The sequence below is a fragment of the Notamacropus eugenii genome, chromosome 3 (genome assembly GCF_028372415.1).
Source record: "Notamacropus eugenii isolate mMacEug1 chromosome 3, mMacEug1.pri_v2, whole genome shotgun sequence".
Taxonomy (NCBI): domain Eukaryota; kingdom Metazoa; phylum Chordata; class Mammalia; order Diprotodontia; family Macropodidae; genus Notamacropus; species Notamacropus eugenii.
Window position 1 is genome coordinate 48,542,158 of NC_092874.1, and position 22,565 is coordinate 48,564,722.

Consider the following 22,565-nt stretch of genomic DNA (forward strand, 5'->3'; position numbering starts at 1 on the left):
AACAAGGGTGTTAAGATGGAAGAAGAGAGGCCTAGAGAAAGGAGGGAGGGACATGATGGGTATCTTCAGGTATCTGGCTCCAGAGAGCAGTACTAGGAGCACTGGATAGAATCTGCAGAGAAGTACATTGTGACTCAATATAAAGAAAAATTTCCTAGAGATTTCTTAGTCAGATTTGTTGTACAGCCCTGAACACACAGGTCTTTAGAGTTGTATAACTTCTTGTTGGAGGTGGCACAGTAGACAGAGTGCTGCATCTGGAGTCAGGAAGACTTGAGTTCATATCCTGCCTCGCACCTAACTAGCAGTATGGCCCTGGGCAAGTTAACATTTTTCAGTCTTAGTTTCTTCATCTGTAAAATGGGGATAATAGCTTCTATTTCAAAAGATTGTTGTGAGGATCAAATGAATTGATATATATGTACCTATATAAATATATTAAATATATACAATATATAGACATATTTAAAATACTTTATAAACCTTAAAGTACTACAGAAATGCTAACTATTAATATTATTGTCATGCACACATAATTATGAAAAGACTGGTACAGTAGAATGTCAACTCATTAAGGGAAAAGACCGTTACATTTTTGTCTTTATACCCCCAAAGCCTAGCTCAATACTTGGCACACAGTAGGTGCTTAATACATTTTTCTTGAATTGAACTGAATTGAATTAGGGTATGAGTTGAAGTAAATGATTTGAGTTTCCTCCCAACTCTTGGGATCTCTGGTTTATGATCCCCTTCGTGCTAATAATCAGGGATCATAAATTCCCTATAACTTGAGGAAGGCAAGTGATACAGTAGATAAGTACTGGACCAGGAGTTAAGAAAACCTGAGCTCAAATACTGCTTCAGACACTTTATACTTGTATGACCCTGGACATGTCATTTAACTTCTGTTTGCCTCTATTTCTTCAAATGTAAAAGGAAGATAATAATAGCACCTGCCATCATCATTCAGTGGGAGTTTGGAGTATGATGGAAAACAGAGCTGTGACTAGGAATCCTTCTTCCTGAGGCAAAAAAAAATGTTACAGGAAGCACATTTAAGCTTGATTTCAGGAAAATTTTTCCAACTATTCAAGTTGTCCACAATTGAAATGGGTTGCCTCATTTTACTCACTGGAGTTCACAAGCCAAGACGGGATGACCATTTATTTGTCAACAAGTCAAGTTAACAACCATTTATGGAACAATTATTATGAGCCTGGCTTTGCTAAATTGGATAAACTGTTTGGGTATGTTACAAGGGGGACTCATTATGGGTACAGACTAGTCAGTGATTCTGAATTTCTAATAACAAAGTATTATTACAGATTCTTTCTTAAAGGAATACTATAGGAAGATTATTTTTGGTTGCTATGTGAGGGATAGCTTGGAAAGGGGAGATCTCTCCTGGGAACAGAAAGAGCAGTTGTAAAATGAGTGTCATAGAGATGATGAAGGCCTGAGCAAGAAACAGAGAGAAATGTGAGTGATGAGGAAGTAGAATTGGCCAAATTTGGTAGTTTAACTAATATGGAGGGAAAGGAAAGGAACGAATCAAGGGGAGACTCTAGGTTTGAAAATCTGGATGACTGATTGATAGACTGATTGTATGCTAAACAAAAGTAGAAATGTTTGGAGAATAGCCTAGTTTAGGGGAAAAGGTCACGAGTTCTGTTTTGGAGGTTCTGAGTTTGGCATGCCAATGGGATATCCCACTGGAAATGCTGAATAGTGAGCTGGTGACACAGAACTGGAACTCAGGAGAGCCATTAGAGGTGGATTTGGGAATCATCTGCATAGAGGTGATGAGATCACTGAGGGAGCATAGAAAAAGAAAAGAAAAGGTTCATTAAAGGACACCCATGATTAAGATTACAAATCTCTTGGTTCTCCTCCTACTCCTGTGGCTGATCCTTTTTAGAATCCTTCGCTGTCTTCTCAAGCACCAAGGTTGTGTCTCTGTCTCTTCACTTCTCTTTCTCTCTACTCTATCCCTTAGTGATCTCAACAATTGCTGTAGTTTCAATGATCAAATCAGAGAGATGATTTAAAAAATTTCCCACCATTTGGTTTAGTGCTTTCTGCATATTAAACATTTAATACAAATATTAGTTAAAGAATAGGTGGGAGTGGAATGGTGAAACCAGTGGTCTAGGACAATGATATTAAGTTTACCACCCTGAAAGACTGGTAGAATAGTGGCACCATTAATTAAAAAGAGACAAATCAAGAAGTGGAGCCAGTCAAGAGGAGAAATTTGGAATCTAGAGATCATTTAGTCTAGCTCCCTCATTTTCAAATAAGAAAAGTGAGGGTGAGAATGTTTCCATGACTTTCCCAATATCACATAGATAAAAAGGAGGTAGAAGCAACATTGGAATCCAGGTCCTCTGAATCCAGATCCAGCAATTGTTCTGCTGTATGGATAAGTTTGCAGGGTGATAGCCAAGGAGAAATGTTTGTAGTAGGTTGGAAATAGTCCATGAGAGATTGCAATGCCATGAAGTTAAAGCAGAAAAGTACAAAATTGGGCAATGATTCTATGCTCCTGGGAATCGTTAGAAACTACCAAATATAAGCCAATCTAATCCAACAAGAACTTAATTAAGTATCTATTATGTGCAAGGAACTGGAGATAGCAAGATGAATAAAAAAAACTTAAATTCTACTGAAGGAAATAGAAACAAGTGGAAGACATAAGTGGGGGAGAGCCAAATACTAGCTCTGAGCACTTGACGTAAATTTTATGAACTGTACGAACATGTTTTGGGGCACAAGATTTTCAATGGTGCGCACCTTGGCTCTTTCCTATGCTAACCAAGACTTTGACCAGCATTAAGAAGGAAGCAATCCAACTCTGTGATTATTCTGTTCCACCATACGTAGCTATCAAGAAGTGAGGAAAACTAGTGTATTCTTTGTTGGATACATAATTAGATGTTCATTCCTTTTGGTCAGACTCTGTGACTCCATTTGGGGTTTTCTTTTTTTTTTTTTTTTTTTTTGGTTTTTCTTGAATATTTATTTTTGTTACCTAGAATTTGTTTTTCTTTTTCTTTGTCTTTTTTTTTCTTTTTTAATTTTTAACATTTATTTTCACACAATTTTGGATTACAAATTTTCTCCCCTTTTATCCCCTCCCCCCCAAACCCGAGCTTTCTAATTGCCCCTGTGACCTATCTGCTCTCTCCTCTATCCTCCCTCCCTGCCTTTGTCTCTGTCTTCTCTTTTGTCCTGTAGAACCAGATAGCTTTCTTGACCCCTTAACCTGTATTTCTTGTTACCCAGGGGTAAGAACATTACATTTGGTCCTAACACTTTGAGTTCCAACCTCCTTAGCTCCCTCCCTCTCCACCCCTTCCCCTTGAAAGACAGGCAATTCAATATAGGCCATATCTGTTTAGTTTTGCAAATGATTTCCATACTAGTTGTGTTGTATAAGACTAACTATATTTCCCTCCATCCTATCCTGTCCCCCTTTACTTCTATTTTCTTATGGTCCTTTCCCTCCCCATGAGTGTCGACCTCATATTGCATTCTCCTCCCCATGCCCTCCCCTCCATCCTCCCTCCCACCTTGCTTGTGCCCCTGTCCCCCACTCTCCTGTATCATGAGATAGGTTTTCCTATCAAAATGAGTGTGCATTATATTCTTTCCTTTAGTGGAATGTGATGAGAGTAGACCTCATGTTTTTCTCTTGCCTTCCCTCTTTATCCCACCACTAATAAGTCTTTTACTTGCCTCTTTTATGGGAGATAATTTGCCCCATATAACTTCTCCCTTTCTCCTCCCAATATTTCTCTCTCACTGCTTGATTTCATTTTTTTTTTTAATATATGATCCCATCCTCTTCAATTCACTCTGTGCACTCTGTCTCTATGTATGTGTGCGTGTGTGCATGTGTGTGTGTGTGTACTCCCACCCAGTGCCCAGATACTGAAATGTTTCAAGAGTTATAAATATTGTCTTTCCATGTAGGAATGTAAACAGTTCAACTTTAGTAAGTCCCTTATGATTTCTCTTTGCTGTGCGCCTTTTCATGGTTCTCTTCATTCTTGTGTTAGAAAGTCAAATTTTCTTTCCAGCTCTGGTCTTTTCATCAGGAAAATTTGAAAGTCTTCTATTTCATTGAAAGACCATTTTTTCTCCTGAAGTATTATACTCAGTTTTGCTGGGTAGGTGATTCTTGGCTTCAGTCCTAGTTCCTTTGACTTCTGGAATATCCTATTCCATTCCCTTCTATCCCTCAATGTAGAGGGTGCCAGATCTTGTGCTATCCTGATTGTATTTCCACAATACTTGAATTGTTTCTTTCTAGCTGCTTGCAATATTTTCTCTTTCACCTGGGAATTCTGGAATTTGGCCACAATGCTCCTAGGAGTTTCTCTTTTTGGATCTCTTTCATGCGGTGTTCTGCGGATTCCTTGAATATTTATTTTGCCTTCTGGTTCTAGAATCTCAGGGCAGTTTTCCTTGATAATTTCATGGAAGATGATGTCTAGGCTCTTCTTTTGATCATGGTTTTCAGGTAGTCCCAGAATTTTTACATTGTCTCTCCTGATTCTATTTTCCAGGTCAGTTGTTTTTCCAATAAGATATTTCACATTATCTTCCATTTTTCGAATCTGCGCGGTATGTTCTGAGATATCTGTCTTTCTCGAAAAGTCCTTAGCGTCCATCTGTACCATTCCAGTTTTGAAAGATCTATTTTCTTCAGTGAGCTTTTGAATCTCCTTTTCCATTTGGTTAATTCTGCTTTTGAAAGCATTCTTCTCCTCATTGGCCCCTTGCACCTCCCTTGCCAGCTGAGTTAGGCTAGTTCTCAAGGTGCCAATTTCTTCAAGATTTTTTTGGTTCTCCTTTAGCAGGGAGCTGATTTGCTTTTCATGCTTCTCCCTCATCCCTCTCATTTCCCTTCCCAGTCTTTCCTCCACCTCTTTATCTTGATTTTCAAAATTCCTCTTGAGCTCTTCCATGGCCCGAGCCCATTGGGTGGGCTGGGACACAGAATCCTCGATTTCTGTGTCTTTGCCTGATGGCAAGCATTGTTCCTCCCCATCAGAAAGGAAGGGAGGAAGTGTCTTTTCTCCGATAAAGTACCCTTCAATAGTTTTATTTCTTTTCCCTTTTCTTGGCATTTTCTCCAACCAGTGGCCTGACCTCTGAATGTTCTCCTCACACTCACCTCGCCTACTGGTCCTCCCAGCCAGCGTTTGGGGACTGAGATTCAAATGCTGCTTCCCGCCTTAGGATTTTTGGCGGGGGCAGGGCTGCTATTCAGTGTGGGAATTAAGTTCAGGTGGTCAGGAGCAGGGCCGCCTCTCAGGCACAGTTCCCTCTGGGGGTTTATGCACAGACCTTCCACAATGGATCCAGGCTCTCCCCCTTTTGGGGAGCCCCCGTCCGCAGCCGCCTCTCAGCCCCCACTTCCCGGGGGGGCCTGAGCCATGGGGGCACCCCACTCCCCTCTCAACCCGCCAAAGAGATTCTCTCACCCACCCCCGTCAGTCACCTGTTGGTGGGGAAGCCCGAGCCGCTGCTGAAGATCCCCCCTCCGTAAGCCCTCTCAGATCTGTGCCTGTCCGACCCACGGCCGCCGCCGCCGCAGGTCCAGGCTGGGCTCCGCGTCTGCAGCGCTACGGACCTTTTGCGAGAGGTTTGCAGGTCCCTCTGGGGGTGGGGGGACCCGCGTGGCCGCTGGAGATCCCGTCCTGTAGCCCTCTCAGATCTCTTCCCCTCGGTGTTGCGGCCGCGGCAGGGCCGCACTCCGCTCCCCGTCCCGGCGCCCAGTCCGCGGCACGAAGGACCCCCCCCATGAAAGGTCCGCAGGTCTCTCTGGAGCAGAAATCTCCCTCGCTCCAATACTCCGTGGTCTCTGGGTGCAGAATTTGCCCTGGCTTGGTCCCTTCTAGCCGTTCTGTGGTTTGTGTGTTCGGAGATATGTGTATGTGCGTCTTTCTACTTCGCCATCTTGGCTCCGCCCCCCATTTGGGGTTTTCTTGGCAAAGATACTGGAGTGGTTTGCCATTTCCTTCTCCAGCTCATTTGGCAGGTGAGGAAACTGAGGCAAACAAGGTTAAGTGACTTGCCCAGAGTCCCAGTTAGTAAATATCTGAGGTGAGATTTGAACTTGGGAAGATGAGTCTTTCTGACTCCAGGTTCTATCCATTTTTCCACCTAGCTGCCCCAAATTAGATAGCAGCATGTAATAAATACTAGGTCATTTTCAGCTTTAAGGAGTCTGACTCAGTACTAGTTAGCATTTTTATTACTGACTTCTATAATGGAATAAAGAGGTTGCTGACTAAATATGCCAGTGGGTGGGGTGGCATGGCGAGGCACCTTATAATTCTGGATTAATATTTTTAAAAACTCAACAAATTATAGAAGTACTTACGATACAGATGTGACAAGATGGCATCAGGATTATTCATTCACCCAGGCAGGAACAATTTACAATGTGGACTCGTGACATCCACAAGTCAAGGAAGAGGTTTTTGGTGCAAACAATCTGGGTGTTTAAAGAAATCAAAAGATAAGTGAGTCAATAAAAAAGGGTTGTGTCTTTAAAAAAATCAACTAGGCTATCCAAACGGGAAGTTAGAAGGTAGGAGCCCCAAGATAATCTTGTTAAGTATTTATTTTGTCCTTACTCGAAAGCTGTCAGATCTAGTGACCTGCTAACTTAAATGAGATATGGAGGACTTGGGGAGAATCCAGGGGACAGAAATGATAAAAGGTCTCTTTGGGCCCAAGAGAATAAAGGCCCCCAAATCTAAAGCAATGGGTAGAAGGTGAAAAGGGGAAATATTGCATTATTATATTATATTTTGGGGGGGAGGCAATCAAGGTTAAGAGACTTGCCCAAGGTCACACAGCTAATAAATGTCTGAGGTCAAATTTGAACTTGGGTCTTCCTGACTCCAACAATGAATTACTTTAAGGGGAAACAATTCTAATTATCTAAAAGGTGAATGGGCCACCACAGGAGGGAGTGGAACCTGCTTCCTTCCTACCTCCCTCCCCTTCAACACCTCCCCTTGGGAGTCATTCAGGTAAATGACCACTTGGAGGGGAACACTTGTGACCTTGAGGTCACATGTGGCCCTGTAGATCCCCAAGTACAGCTCTTTGACTGAATCCAAACTTCACAGAACAAATCCCCTTAATAAAAGGATTTGTTCTGTAAAACTTGGACTCAGTCAAAAAGCCACACTTAGGAACCTAGAAGGCCACATGTGACCTCAAGGTCACAGGTTCCCCACCCCTAATTTGGGGAATCAATAAACATTTATCAGCTGTTGGCTCTGTGCCAGTCACTGTTCTAAGAGTAGAAGCTTCAAAAAAAGATTAAAAAAAATCTCTGCTCTCAAAGTCACAGTATGTTTAGAGGGAATTTCTTGGACCACTCTTTGTCAGTTCTATCAACGAAATGATATTGTTTGGGTTATAGGTACAGGTTGGACTAAAAGGCCTCTGAAGTCTCTCCCAGCTCTGGGAGTCTGTAATTCTAGGACTTAAATTTGTGAGAACTGAATGATACAGAGAGGGTGATCATAATGACTCAGAACAAAAATAAATAAATAATGTGATTTATAATGCTGTATATACTTAGCATAAAGTTCTATATCCAAAGGGATGTGTGATTTCACTGGTAAGAGAGCTCCATCAATGCAGACTGACCCATATCAAAACCCTTCATGTCTCAGTAGCTAGTTTCATGAATTGTTGTGATAAAATAATGTACTTGATGGCTTACCTTTGAATAAGAAACCTCTTTCAGACTCACCTGACATGGTTTTCTGCTAACAGGTGGTTCCTAGGTCATGCTCTAAGCCTTTCCACTTTGTCAGGCCTTGCAGAACTTGTTTCCCACTGCCACATTCTTTGAGAATCCGAGGCTTCCTGCATGTCATGAGAGGGACTTTATTGGAGTAGGCTCTGTATACTCAAGACAGCATGGTATAGTGGATAGACAGCTAGCCTTGCAATCAAGAAGACCCGGATTCAAGTACCATGTTTATCTCACATTTGTTGTGTGACTCTGGATAAGTCACTTCTCACTTTCCCATGAAACTGTCTAAGACTTTAATTGTCCAGGAATCTTCTAAAAGGATGATATCATTGGTGAAAAAAATTGTTCTAACTTTATAAAGGATTTTCAAATTTGTTATTAAGATTTTAAAGATATTTTAAAGATTTATTAAAGATACTGAGGTGATCTTGAAGACATTTGTATGTAATTTATTTTATAAACAATAAGCTGGCATTATCCAACTAAAGATATAATGCACAACAAGTAGGTTCCTTTGTAAAGTGCCTTTAGAAATTTTATTGTTAAAAACAAACAATAATAGCTAATATTTATGTGGCACTGGAAGGTTGCAGAATACTATATGTGCTGTTTCACTTGATCCTCATAACGACTCCTGCCTTGCAAGATAAACACTATTATTAGTTCCTGTTTACCTCAGTTTCTTCATCTGTAAAATGAGCTGGAGAAGGAAATGGCAAACCACTCTGGCATCTCTGCCAAGAAAACCCCAAGTGGGCCCACAAAGTATCAGGCATGACTGAAAAACAACTGAATGATTGCTGGGGATGGAAGCTCAATTCTATGTGGACAGTCTCGGGCGGGTAAAGGTGGGCACTTCTAAATCTTAGAGTTCTCACGAGACCCCCCAGGAAACGACTGGGAATCGAGGTGAACCGAGCTATCTCGTGTATTTCCTCCTCTTCCCGTGAGAAACGTGATGGGAGGAGCATCCCCGCTCTGGAGGCTGTCCCGGATCTGGCACACCTATTGTTACCTAACAGGCTCGGTATTGACGTGTAAACTCCGCGACGGGAGAGCTTAAGTAGGGTCAGGAAAGCCTGAAAGCTCTCTTGGGCGGAGGGGCCACGTGTGTGGACAGAAGGCTCCGTTTTTCCTCTCTCTGCTCTTCCCTCCGCCTCTCTCCCCACTTACACTTCTAATTCCAATCTCTTATTGTAAGATCTTTGCCTCCTTGGGAGATCTTTCTCTCTCCCTCCTAAGGAAGAATTACCCCTGCACTTGTAACCAGAACCCTGAAATAAAGCTCAACCCTTGTTCGACTCTGATAGGTCTCTTCTCTCATATGAGTATCCGGTTTGGCCAGCCAAAGACCTCCGATAGAGGTAAGGTAAGACTCGGGTAGCCCACAGGCCTCTAGGCCTGGCAAATGATAATTTAAAAAATCCAATGTTGAAAATGGATAAGGGACTTGCCCAGGGTCACACAGCCAGCATGAGGCTGGAACAGGATTTGAACCCAGGTCTTTCTGATTCCAAGCTTAGCTCTCTGTCCATTATGCCACATGACTCTAAACAAAAAACTAATTTTGCTGAGAATAAGATCCAGTGCACCCCATCTTCATTAATGTCAGATCAGGTTGATACTGAAGGAAGCATAAATCTATTAAGACATTAAGTTAATTTTTAAAAGCTTTTCACAATTTAAACAGAGAATTACCAAAAAGTAACATCATATAGTTGGAACCTAGCACACAAGTAATTTTCATTTCAAAAACATTTCCAGAGTGAGATGGAAAGAACACAGAACTGGAAGTCAAGAGGTCTGGATTCTGGACTTTTAGCAATGTAACTATAATCTTTCTGGGTCAGTTTCCTCATCTGTAAAAGGAGAAAGTTGGATCAGATGATCTTTGAGGTTCCTCTGAATTATAAAGGTCTACCATTCTACTCCTTGCATGTCACATGCCCCTGAACTGGTAAGTTTCAAACATGGAACAAAAAAATAAATAAACAATTTGAAACTAAAGATCAAAAAACCCCTCCCAGGTTAGGCCTGTTTTTGCAGCATGAAGAGATTTGACTGGTTTACTCCCTTAATAAAAAAGAATTAAAAATTTTTTAAAAAACCCACCTTACCCATGTTCAAGTCAAGAGGCTGAGGTTGGAGCGTAGAGCTGCTGACACACTTACACGCTCGGTTTTGAAACACATGTATCACAATCAGGGCTCTTGCTTGTTCCTTTGTTTGATTTCATCTGCATTTCTTGGACGCCTCCTTTTCCAGACTGCTGACCTTTCATGTGCCCTCCTAGGATGTCTCAGACTACCAGACCTTCAGCACAAGACAGGGTCCTTCAAGGTAACATTTGAGACCCTTCTCACTTTTTGTATGACATTTCTCTGAGGCTGAAGGTATTGTTCAGCCCAGGAATACATACATACATAAATGTGTATGTATATACATATATACATGTGCATTACATATATATATATATTGTGTTTGTGTGTGTATGTGAGGGTGGGGAGGAAAGGAGAATGGTAGTAGGAGGGAACTGGAAGATGGGGAGAATTACATTAGAGGAGGGATGAGGTGAAAGGTTTGTCCAGGAGGTTGAGTTCAACTGGTCTTCATTGACTATTTGCTATTTGCATGACAATACCATAGGGATCCTGGGGGAAAAACACAGAGATGAGTAAAACTCCTGTTTCAATCCTTAAAAAGCTTACATTTTTATTAGAAACTGGTTTAGTTGGTTTCTGTTCCACTCAGAAGACCTTAGGGCTTAACCTAGTTATGAAACTGAGGCTTGTGGTATAGGGACCTTTCTAAATCTCAGCATAAAGGAGGAGCATAAGGGTGTGCCCACAGGGGACTGAGTTCCTTTCATTCACCCAGTTTCTTCATGGGTAAAATGCAGGAATTTTTAAGGTCCTTTCCAGGACCTTAGGTCAACCCTTAGTTCACCCCCTTCACTACTAAAATCTTCAGAGACACTCTCCTTTCCCAGGAGAGTAAGGGCATGGCAAAGAGCTGGCTGGAGGTTCCTTTCTCCCCCAGGTGAAAGAGCAGGGAGATTCATAGTCAGAGAATGATAACATTTAGTAAGCATTTACTATGTGCAAAGCACTGTTCAGAATTCGGGGAACCAAAAGATAAAAGCAAGACAGACGTTCCTATCTCTCAGAAATTCAAATTCTACTAGGGCAAATTTAACACATGCACAGGTAAGAATATACAAAGCAGGGAGTAAAGAAATGGGGTAAGAGAACAGCCACATAAAGTGGTACAGGATAACTGTGAGGTGATAGCTGGGGAGAATGAGAGGGAGCTTAAGAAGGAGGTTGTATTCATCCTTCATTGCTGAAGAAGACCATGCCATCAGAGAAATAATGACGTGACTTGCACTTGACTTTGTTTTGAGTGAGGGAAGGCTATGCAAGGTCACCAGCCTCACTTCTCCTCCAGAGCCATCTGAATCCAGTGACCTGATATTCATCAGGATGACTGGAGATGACCCAGGATGCACTGAGAGATCTTGGCCAGCATCTATGCAAGTACTCACTCAGGAAATGCCCACTCATTGAATAGACCTGTTTAAGAAGTAGTCAGGGCATGGCCCCTTCAATGAGGTCCAGAAAAAGAAAGACATCAGGCTGGGTGAGAAACACTCTTAAGCAAGGATGGAGGAAAAGAAGTTGAGAAAGGAATGCATCCCAGTCATAGAAGTCAGACTGTGCTGGGAGAGGCTTTCCAGACGAATCAGACTCATCTCAGACTTTTGGAACATCTTTTTCTTAAAGTCTCAGCTAAGCTGCCACCCTATACCTGACATCTCCCCCATTCTTCTGACCCCCAGATGTTACTGTGCCCTCTTGCTTCAAATTACTTCCAAATCTACCACCCCTAATTGGCTCCTCAACTGTCTTTGAGCTCTCCTTTGCCTCCTTTCCCTTCTACCTTGCCTTAGTTACCTAAGGACATGTGGAAGAGGAACTCTGGGTGTAATGGAAAGATTCAGAACCAGAGAACCGAGATTTCAATCTCAGTTCTGCAACCTGTGTAACCTTGGACAGGTCAGCTAGCCCAAGCTTCAGTTTCCTTATCCATAAAATGAAGAGGATGGCCTATATGGCCTCAAAAATTGAGATTTTAATCACTGATGTTGCACTGCCTGCTGTATTTATAGATACAGATATATATATAGATCTCTTTCTCTGTATATATATACGTACATATATATGCATATATGTATATGCATATACTGCTAATATTTATATAGTCCCTACTATGTGTCAGGCACTGTCTTAAGCACTTCCAATCATTATCTCATTTGATCCTCACAACAACCTTGGGAGGGAAGTGCTATTACTATCTCCATAAAAGATAAGTTATTTTGAAAGCTGAAGGAGAAGTTTGGGATCATTTCTTACAGGGGTTCTTAATCTGGGGTCCATGAAATTGTTTTATTTTAATTAACTATTTCAGTATGTAAGTGGGAATTCAATATAATAAGTATTTCAATTCTACTGGTTTCCTTTGTAATCCTATGCATTTTATTGTATGCATTTAAAAACAGCATTTCGAGAAGGGGGTCCATAGGCTTCAGCAGCCAGTCACAGGAGATTACGACACAAAAAAGTCCAACCCCCTTCATTTTAGAAGGGAGGGAACTGAGGTCCTGAAAGTTCAAGGGATTTACGTTAAAGGGATTTCTTAAATCCAGGACGTTAGAATTTAGAAGCCTAGAAAGGCCAACCTTCCTTCTCGTTACAGATCGGGGAGCCCGAGGCTCGCGGATGCCACCTCGGGGGCCCGAGGCTCGCGGATGCCAGGGGTTAGAACCCAGAGGCTCCGTTCCCGAGGTCCAGAGCTGTGTCTTGACCTCCACACTGGCTCTCCAAGGTCTCCAAGCCCAAATCCAGGGCTGTCTCCACGGGTCCATCCTTGGGCCCAAGTTTGAATAAAGCCACCCAATAGGGGCGCTTCAGGGCCAGAACGTAATCCTGCTCTCCAAGCAGAGAGTGAGCACACTTTAAACCACTAGGCAGTATTCCTGGGTTCGAATCCTGCCTCTCCCTGCTCCTCATTGCCTGCGGGGACTTCTGCTGGCCTCAGTTTCCCCATCCGTGAGATGGGGGAGGTGGTTGCAGGGCCCTTTTCCATGCTGTTGATCATCCTCCCATTTTCGGTTGGTCCACAATGGTTTGCCCGGAGTATCTCCCCCTGGAGCACCCGGGCTGACCTGCCATTTGGGCGCACCCCCTCCCCGCCCCCCAGCGCGTAGCCCAAGGCCAGACGCCACGTGGTGTGCCCTTCATCTAGGCTGCTTGGCTTGACCTAGCTGCCAGGTAGGCTGGTCTCCATCCCCCGAGGCCCGGGAAGGCGGGAGTGGGGGGGCGGGGAGAGGGCCCGGCACGCGGCGGGGGGCCTGGGGGTGGGGCCTGGAACGCGGCGGGGGGCTCAGGGGGCGGGGCTCTCGGCGCACCTGCCCGAACCCTTGTCCACGGCGACTGCGCGAACGTTCTCCTGCCCCTTCTCCCGCCCTCCGCCTCAGTGTTTCCGTGGAGACGAGGATGGCGGCTACGCCGGACGCGGTCCTCCCGTGAGCCGGCGTGGAGAGTTGGCGCGGGGCCGGTGGCCGAGCACTGCGGTGCCCAGTCCCGGCCCACCGAGACGTCAGTCTCAATCAGACCTTTCCCTTCTCTTTCCCTCCCTCCCTGTCCCTCTTCCTTCCCAGCGCAAGCCATGGAGGACGAGGAGCGGCAGAAGAAGCTGATCCGCGGCAAGGCTTTGGTAAGCCTGGCCCTTCCCGGGGAGGGCGGGGAGGTGGAAGCCCGGGGCGAGAGCGGGGCTGGGCTCGGGCCCTGCTCCCAGCGCGAGGTGGCGGGGAAGGGCGCTGTCTTGGCAGCGGGGGGTCGCTGGGCCGCCCCTTGGGGCTGGGCTCCCCGGTGCCTGCGCCCCGCATCGCGCCAGCTGCGGACCCCGGCCCGGGGGAGCCTTCCTGAGACCCGGCTTTTGTCTCCTCGGTGGTTTTCTCCCGATTTCCCACCTTGGGGAAGGCGGAAAAGCGGGGCGGGGTCTTGTCTGCTCCCTGTGCCCCCCAGATTGCGGTGTCTTTTGTCTTCTCTCCCTTTCTCCCCTGGGCCCCCCCCCACGCACGCAGCTGAGGTGCAGGTTTGGACAGGTGGGCTCCTTCCTTTCCTCCCTGCACAGTCGCAGGGGGGCCCCCACCCCGGGTTTGGCGCTGGTGGACAGCGGGATCGGCCTGTGACAGCTGTCCGGGAACGGCCCTGCGCAGCTATGTCCTGAAGGTGCCACGAGTGCCAGCTGTGAAATCCTGCAGGGAAGGGGGGCGTGTGTTCAGGAGAGGGGTGACCTCTCTTCTCGCTCTTGACGTTTGCAGTTCTTTGTGGTAGGAAGGGGGCTAGCGGCCTTGAGGTGAACGGAGGCTTCAGGGAGGATCGCTCGGCATGTTCCACAGTTGCGGGACAAACTTGGCTCAACAGTGATGTGTTTGGGTTAAAGCGAGCAGACATTTTCATCACTTTAATTTTATTTTTTAACGTGACTTTAAATTGCTTTTCAGAATGGTTGGATCAGATCACAGCTTCTCCAAGGAGCCGTTACAACACTGGTTATTTCTATCTTTTGTTATCTATGCTGGAGATACTTTAGCTGTATCGTACCTGTGGTTGTAAGAATCACTGACCTTGTACTTTAAGGTTTTCAAAGCACTTTACACGTTTGATCTTCACCATCCTGTGCGTGCTATTTTTATTTCATAGATAAGGAAACCCACCCAGAAGTTAAGTGATTTGCTCTTGTTCCTACAGCTAGTAAGTGTTTGAGGCAAAATTTTCACTGTGGATTATTACATAACGGATTTACACTAAACATATTATTGGGAGAAGTGACTTGGTGGTGTAGAAAATAACCTGGAGTCAAGAGAGACGGAGGTGTGAATCTTGCCTCTGTCACTTAGTAGCTGCTGTCCATGGACAATCACTTCTCCTCTTCTGCAAAGTGTGGGGGTAGGGAGGATAGTGCCTTTCTTATGGTTTTGTAAGCGTCAAATTAATTAATCCATCCAATGTTTTTTGTAAACTTTAAAGTGCTACAAAAGTATCAGCTATTATTGTAGACAAGATGCAAGTTATAATAATCTCTTTTAAAAAAACATTTCTGAGAATATTTATTGCTCTAAAATGCCTTTGGGCTTTTTTGGATCATATTCAGACCATCTTTATTAAAGATAAGTTTTAGTATTTCATGACTTAAGAGTTTTAAACTGTCATATTAAAGATAATTACTAGTATTTAAGTACTGAAAGGATTCGTGATATGGATATACCTGTCATTGATTTGAAATCTCCCTTCCTCCTCTTCTATTTGAGTTGCTGTGGCCTAACCAAATAGTCAGCACCTGGTAGCCCAACCTGCTTCTGCTGTGCCTTTTCAAACTTAACTAGGCAGGTCCTCCAATAAGGAACCATGTCCATACTTTTTTAGCCTTTTCTAAGTCCTGCCAAATTTGCTGGCATAGCTTTCCAGTGTCACTACCGGTATTGTACCTGCCCATATGATTGGCTGTTCTTTCAAACTGGCCTCCCCCGAGTGAATTCAACAACAGAACCAAGTTTTATCTATAGACAAATTTGTGTTAATGGTTAAGATTTTAGTGAGTACAGCTTTCATTGAGTCTTCACATTAATACATCTGGGCTCACTTTATTTAGAGTCAAGGCTTGAGTGACTGAATTTATTCAGTTGGGTTTTTTAAGTGCTGGGAGTGAAGAGAACATTCTTAGAAGCCTCTTTATTGCTGCTTCAGTTGCTGCATTCCGAGTTCCTGAGTAGAATGTTTGATGTTTGTGTACAAGTTGAGGGAGCAAGGAGGCTATACTTTCAAAAAACCAATCAAAGAAGATGTGGTTTAGTGAAAGATTGCTGGATTGGGAGCCAGGGACTTGGGATTGGTCAGTCCAGGACACCTTTAATGTCCATGTGACCTTAAGAGAGATAGTTTTTTATTCTCTCTTGTCTGAAGTCCCCTTATCTGTAAAATAAGAGAGGGGAGTTGATTTTTTTGACCTTCAAGGCCATTTATAATTCTAAAGCTTTGATCACATTATCTGATTTTACAAAAATCCTGGTTTGACTTTTAACCTGGAATTTTCTCTACCTTCAATCCAATTTCTCTACCTTACTGAAAATAAAACCATTCTGAAACAACATAGCTTATTGTTTGGACAGTGATACAGTGTATCATTTTTTTCACAAGGTTCAGAGACTGACAGCATTATAAAGATCATGCAGTCCATACCCCGATCCCAAACCCCACAGATAAGAAACAGAGGTGAGAGAAGTTCAGTGACCTACTCAGGGTCACCCAGGATCAGAGAGGAAACTTGAACCCAGGACTCTTTTCACAAAACTAGAATTATAAATCTTCTGGGTTTTTAAAATTTTGTCTTTGACAATTCTGCATGAGAAAGATCAGAACCCCTATTCCTCCTACCTGATTCTGCTTAGAGAAGCTGCAGAAGCATGCTGAACAGAGCAGGGTTTAAATGGGAGGAGGGGGCCAGTGTTTGTAGTAGCTGATCTCTAAGGTATCTTGCTTATTATCTGGGTGCCTACAGGAAAGTCACTTAATCACTTTAAGCCTTAGGTTTCTTATATTTAAAGTCTAGATAATAACATTTCTGCTTCTCTCCCTCATGGAGTTGTAAGGACAGAAAACCCTGTATAAATCATAAATTCCTACTATTAGGAATTTAACCTTTCTTTTAGAAGAAAATACTGATATTGCCACGTGGAATTGAAATCTTTTTTTTAATTGTGAAAGACTTTTTTTTTTTGAGAGACTTTTTTTGAGAAAGACTTTTGAAAAGTAATTTTCTGACACTAGTGGTACTTAGGTTGAAAAGAGCAAAAAATGTACTTTATTTTCTAAAATCAGTTATTTATAATTGGGCCCTTTGTCTAGAGCCCTAGAAATAAAAAATTTCTTATTAACCTCCAAAGGCAAACAGTTATAACCACATTTTGCTCCCTAAACATAGTTATCTTATTTTTATTGATGTCTTTTGGTTTTATATTCATTTCTAAATCTGTATTTCCCTTGGACCTGTTAGACAATCATTTGTAATAATTATTTTAAAAGAAAGAGAAAGAAAGGCAGTTCTGCAAAACCAACAATCCCTCTTAATTCTAGTGCATTCTCTCTGTTGATTATTTCTCATTTTGCTTTGTATATAGCTTGTTTGTACATATTTATTTGCATATTATTTACCTGATTAGATTGTGAGCTACTTGAGGGCAGGAAGTATCTTTTGTCTTTCTTTATATCTCCACTGCTTAGCACTCTTAGCACCACTGGCACATGGTAGCCATTTAATAAATGTTTATTGACTGACATACGGTATATGCAGTATTCCACACCAAGAGTCCCTTACCTCTTCAAAGAAAGGAAGTAAATATATTTTCTCAATTATTATCTCTCCTCCAGTCTCCCATTATCTTGTATTTATTTTGTCATCCTACACTGTCCTTAAGGTCAGGGGTGGTTTCATTTTCTTTTAGTATCTCTTGTACAGTGCTATAGAAGTTATTTAATAATGGCTTAATTGATTGATTCTCCAGGGCCAAGTTTGGTCATAATTACTAATATTCAGTTTATTTTTTGTTTTGTTTTGTTTTTCCATCTTCGTTATCATTTATTTCTTTTTTCTAGAACTGTGCTAGCATCATTCTGGATGGTATTATAGAGATGTATTGTTGAGAAAGGCAAAACAAACTGCCCATGCTGCAGAACTAAATGGTTAATTTCTTTTCCTGTCAAAACTATTGCATTATTTTTTCAAAGTAAAAATATTTGCAACTTCATATAAAAAGAGAGCATTATGGTATTTGTGAGCAGAACCAAGTAAAGGTCGGTTTTGTTAAAATCCGCAGTAAATTATTACTGGTGCAAATGCATACTCTGTATTTCATAAAATTCTATTAATTCTCCAGCAAAATCCCACAAACCACAGCAGTACACTAATGTACAGAATTTTATATAACTGACAGTACCTTTTTTCTTAGGAAAAAAATCAATACAGTAACATTAAAACTAAGCTAACATTCTTTTTTGGTGGCCTCATGCTTTTTTGCTTGAATGGTAAGACTGTTAGTCTTTTTTACTAAATGTTCAGCAATAAACAAAATAGTTTTGGCCGGAAATGTCCAGTATCACATTAATACTACATGAAAAGCAGTGAAAAAAATTATATTGGTAATTAAACTGCTTAGTCCCACAAATTCTCAAGTATTGAGCTTATGAGTAAGGAAAAAAATTATAATTTCTGGACCTTGGAAATTAAAGCTACATTATGCTAATGTGAAGAAAGTAACTTTCTTTCAGCATTGTTTTATGCTTGTTTACAAGTACTGAGTCTTATTCAGTTCTTTTTTTTAAAGGTTTCTTTTTTCCCCTTACATAATATTTTTCCTCAATTACATGTAAGGATAGTTTTCAACATATCTTTTATAAAATTTTGAGTTCCAAATTTTTCTTTCTTCCTTTCCTCTCCCCTCCCCAAGAGAGCAAACAATCTGGTATACGTTATACGTGTATAATCCTGTTCAACATTTCCACATTAGTCATGTTGTGGAAGAAGAATCAGAACAAAAGGGAAAAACCACAAGAAAGAAAAAAACAAAAATAAAGTGGAAACAGTATGCTTTCCCAGTGTTCTCCTGGTTCTTACTTTACTCAGAATCAGTTCATGTCAAGTCTTTCCAGGTTTTTCTTAAATCTTCTTGCTCATCATTTCTTATAGCACAGTAGACTTCATAGTTCTTTCTCGCATCATGGATAGCATTTTCCATCACAAGTCTTTTGGAATTGTCTTAGATCATTGTATTGTTGAGAAGAGCTAAGTCTCTCATAGTTAATCATCGCACAATGTTGCTGTGTACGATGTTCTCCCAGTTCTGCTCATTTCACTCGGTATCAGTTCATGTGAGTCTTTCCAGGATTTTCTTAAATCCACCTGCTTATCATTTCTTATAGCACAATAGTATTCCATTACATTCACATACCACAACTTGTTCGCCACTCCCCAGTTGATGGGCATCCTCTCAATTTCTAATTCTTTACCACCACAAAAAGAACTGTTATAAATATTTTTGTATGTGTCTGTCCTTTTCCCATTTTTATGATATCTTTGGGATACAGACTTAGTAAGTGGTATTGCTAGATCAAAGGGTATGCAGAGTTTGATTGCTCTTTGGACATAATTCCAAATACCTCTCCAGAATGGTTAGATCAGTTCACAACTCTGCCAACAATGCATTAGTATTCCAATTTTCCCACAATTTCTCCAACTCCAATTTACCATTTTCTGTTTCTGCCATATTAACCAATCTGATGGGTGTGAGGTGGTACCTCAGAGTTGTTTTAATTTGCATTTCTCTAATCAATAATAATTTAGAGCATTTTTTTCCATATGATTATGGATAGCTTTAATTTATTCCTCTGAAAACTGCATGGTCATATCCTTTGACTTGTAATTTTATAAATCTGTGAGCCTTATTAAGTTCTTCAATTTGAATCAGTTCATTGCCAATAGCAAGGGAATAATGTGTATAATTTATACCTGTTCTTCATGGCATTGGAGCTTTGTTGGAAAACTATATAAATCTCAAAGGATGAAACTAAGTGAAGGGATAGAATAAGAGGAGAGACTGGAAAGTGGGCTATTTAAAGCTTCTTATAGAAGAAGCTCTTAAAGAAGGAACTAGGAATCCAGGAAGGCAAGAAGAACTGAGCAGATAGAAGTGATCTGTTAAAGAGAGGCAGCATGATACAACTGAAGAAGTCTGGATTTGGAGTCAGATGACCTGGCCTCATATGGCAGCTGAGCTACAACTACTCAGGTGACTGTGGGCAAGGAATTTAATCTTTCTGGGTCTCCTCTGTACAGTGAGGAGATTAAATCAGATGACTTTACAGCTGTAGATCTGTCATCCCATAGGAAAGTCAGAATGCAATCCAATAAGGATAGAGTTAACAAGGAGGGTTCCTGTATATGTTAACAATCCCAGTGAAACTGAAAGTTGAATAGTAGAACATTCGAAACAGGAAGTGAACAAGGAATGTATTTGAAGACGAGAGTCACAGGTAAAGAGTACGTTCTTCCATGAAGCAAAAATCCTTTTTAAAGTTAATGAAATAAAAATAGACTCTTCAAAATATTGTATATATTAAAACAAAACATTATTTTTCTGTTACGCTCTGTCTGCATTTCAGTAGAAATGCATGTAATTACATTTTATCTCAAAATGCACAATATGTGAAAAACTCAAATTGATTCTCTTCCCATGAATCATCAGCTGTAAGGAATTTCCTTGTTCATTTTATATACTAGTAAAATTCAGTTTAAATTTTCATACCATTGAAGCACCTTATGAAAAGTTAATTTTATTTAAACTTTATTTGCAAATTATAGTTCGCTTCTGTTAATTCTGAACTTTTCATGATAGTGTAGTGGAAAAAACACTGGACTTAGAGACAGAAGACTTGGGTTTGAGTTTTGTATTTGCTACGTTATTAACTGTATGACTGAACAAATCAGTTACCTTTCTAAGTTTGCGCTTTCGTATCTATAATAAGTAGAAAAAAGTGCTTTCTGAAGTGTGGAGTGTTATATAATTAAACCATCACTACTAACTGTAGCATTGTGCTGTATTGTGCTCCCCTGCTCAGAGTTAGGGAACCTGCAGTCTCAGTGCCACATGTGGCCCTCTAAATCCTCAAGCGTGACCCTTTGATGGAATCCACTTCCCTGGTATCATGTTCTAAATTTATAAAATGGATTAAGGGTTGGATTTAAGGTCCCTTCCAACTCTGAAAGTCTGTATATGAAATGCTACAGTAATTGTCAGATACAGAGAGCACTGAGATAGGTTTTGGGGACTTGAATTCTGGTCCATATTTTTTATGGTTTAATGATCATGGACCCTTTGAAGACCTCTAGTGAAAGGGAATCCACTACCTAAGAGCTACCCCATTCTACTTGGGGGCAGGTAAATTATTAGGATGTTGTTCCTCACAGGAATCCTAAATTTGCCTCTTTGCAACCTCTCCTCATAGTTATTTTACTTGGCTCTGAGATCATTCTCATGAATATATCCTGTTTGCATGTAGTTGATAGTATTGTGTGTCTCATTAGAATATGAGCTCCATGAAGGCAAGATCACTTAACTGTGGACTTCAGCTGCTCCGGCATTTAGAGGCTGGATTGTACAGTGGATAGGTACTGGACTTGGAAGTCAGAGAGGCCTTAGTTCTAATCTCAACTATGATACTTTTGTCCATGGGCAAATTACTTAACCATTTTTGGTCTCATTGTACCCATGCATAAATTGGGGTGATAATAGAGACCAGGCTCAGAGGGTTGCAGTGGAACTTGAATGAGATGAATAGATTGCAAATTTTATATATTTTATATTTAGAAAGATCACTTTGATAGTTGAGTGGAGGGTGGACTGGAGTGTGAGGAGAGATGAGGCAGGGAGATGAACCAGAAGGCTGTTAACACTAATCTAGGCATGAAGTGGTAAAGGTTAGGACCCAGGGTGGTAGCAGTGTCAGAAGAAAGAAGAGAGTTTATATATAGAAAGAGACATTGTGAAGGTAGAATTGACAGGACTTACCTACAGATTGAATATGAGAAGGTGAAAGAGAAGTCACCGATGACACCTAGGTTGTGACACTGCCACTACCCTCTTCCTCCTCCTTTGCCTCTTCCACTCTCACCCCCCTTTTACTTCTTGGTGTTTCAGTGATAGATATTTCCAAAACAGGTCCATCCACTTCTCTTCTTATGTGACTCCATATTGTCTTGACCTTGTATGGAGGCTTGAGGATCTCTGGATGCCGTGGTGTGTTCATTGATCGTCACTAGTTCTCAGTACATGACTCTGTTCGTTGCTTTTAGGTTTGCCCATTGTTACTTTTTTGGAGACTATGATGTTACACAAATCAAAGCTGTATATCACCAGAATAATATTAATGTCAAAAATGTAAGCCTTTTTTCCCCAGAGAATGGCTTAGAATCATTAAAAAAAATGTCACCCAGTTTCCCAAAAGCATTTTAGCCCAAGATCTGAATTTGAATCCTACCTCAGATACTTATTAGCAATTTTCTCATCCATGAAATGGGGATGATAATGGCAGTGCACTTACAGGATTGTTGTAAACATTAAAAGAAATAGTCAACCTAAGGTGTTCTGCCAACCTTAGGGTTGGCTTCTTGTTAAGACTGGCTTTGTTTAATTTCCTGGCTATCTCACCAGGTTCCTGATGCCACCCTGACTAGAAACCAAGACCTGGCCAACTTAATGCTTCTAAAAGGGGAACCTGTGGGCCATCCTTGCATTGTTAACTTCTTTTGCCTTCTGGATTAATTTGTAGTGAGAATGTTACAAATGGTATTTTGTTCCTTCAGTTCCATTTGTTAGTCATCGAACAAAGATCTCACAACCTTTCAGTCACCCTTGAAACTTGACTGCCCCTCACTTCCCATACCAGTCAGTTCCTCAGTCTTGCGAGTTCTCCACAGAGTCTTTGTCATCAGTCTCCTTTCTACATAGGGAGCCACCACCCATGTTCAGGTCCTCATAGTTTCTGTCCTGGAGTATTTCAGTAGCCTTCCCATCGGTCTTGTTGCCCCAAGTCCTTCCCCTCTCTAATCCATCATCTGCACAGACATCAGGGATGTTCCTGAAATGTAGGTCTAATTA

The 22,565-nt window shown here is 41.6% G+C and overlaps 1 protein-coding gene and 1 long non-coding RNA gene across 3 annotated transcripts in view; one reads left to right on the forward strand and one right to left on the reverse strand.

Annotated features, from left to right (window-relative positions):
• Nucleotides 1–22,565, reverse strand: part of LOC140530917 (uncharacterized) — a 1,083,438-nt gene that overhangs the window by 115,386 nt on the left and 945,487 nt on the right. The gene's annotated exons all lie outside the window — the stretch shown is intronic.
• LOC140531006 (A-kinase anchor protein 9-like) overlaps nucleotides 12,906–22,565 on the forward strand; it is a 62,209-nt gene continuing 52,549 nt past the window's right edge. The window contains exons 1-2 of the mRNA XM_072650206.1: nucleotides 12,906–13,054; nucleotides 13,147–13,567. Coding sequence (XP_072506307.1) covers nucleotides 12,906–13,054; nucleotides 13,147–13,567 — 570 coding nt within the window. The remainder of the gene's footprint in view (nucleotides 13,055–13,146; nucleotides 13,568–22,565) is intronic.